The 677-nt window shown below is 57.6% G+C and overlaps 1 protein-coding gene across 1 annotated transcript in view; it reads left to right on the top strand.

The window, feature by feature from the left end:
• Window positions 1–257: 257 nt before the first annotated feature.
• The window catches only part of LOC104998137 (serpin B6-like), a gene marked incomplete at its 5' end in the record, with an annotated part of 1386 nt that continues 966 nt past the window's right edge, over window positions 258–677 (top strand). The window contains one exon of the mRNA XM_010853164.1: window positions 258–413. Within this exon, the coding sequence (XP_010851466.1) occupies window positions 258–413 (156 nt within the window). The remainder of the gene's footprint in view (window positions 414–677) is intronic.

The raw sequence follows: 677 nt of genomic DNA, 5'->3' as shown, positions 1-677 counted from the left end.
GCAGGAGCTGGGGGAGAGGTCCTGCCGGGAATGTCCATGTGGAGCCCTCCTGGGTCAGCAGGAGAACAGCTCCTGAGGCCTGAGCGCTGGGAACCAGGGGTGGGAGCTGGAGCCGTGCAGATGAGCTGATGACATAGAACTGAGGTGAGTCTGGAAGACAAGACAGAGTGTGTGGGCGCAGGTGGACGGCTCTAATGACTCTTCCAGCATGTCCACAGGTCTTATTTCAACTTAAGGTTTATCCATTTCCTTTATAGAATGTGCAGAAACCTGTGCAAATGATGTTCAGGAAGTCCACCTTTAAAATGACCTACATTGCAGAAATCTGCACCCAGATTCTGGTGCTTCCCTATGTCGGCCAAGAGCTGAACATGGTCATCCTGCTGCCCAGAGAAAGAACTGACTTGAACACGGTAACCAGGCAGCCATGGCCCCGGGGCCCAGGGTCTAATCTGGATCCCTGCCGGGCACTGGGCTCTGGGAACTCGTGTGCAGCCGGCAGGCCGCCCCGGGCCCACAGGGTGCGGAGCGTGGGTCGCAGCGGACGGTCCCAGAGGCAGCACTGATGCAGCCACTGAGATCTCCTACCTTCTCCTCCAGGTCGAGAAGGCCCTGACCTATGAGAAATTTGTCATGTGGACGAAGCCGGACATGCTGGCCGAGGAGGAGGCGGAGGT

This window comes from Bison bison, unplaced genomic scaffold (genome assembly GCF_000754665.1).
Source record: "Bison bison bison isolate TAMUID 2011002044 unplaced genomic scaffold, Bison_UMD1.0 scf7180017852869, whole genome shotgun sequence".
NCBI classification, from domain to species: domain Eukaryota; kingdom Metazoa; phylum Chordata; class Mammalia; order Artiodactyla; family Bovidae; genus Bison; species Bison bison.
Note: the sequence above shows the minus strand (reverse complement) of the source record. Positions and strands in the feature narration are given on the sequence as shown.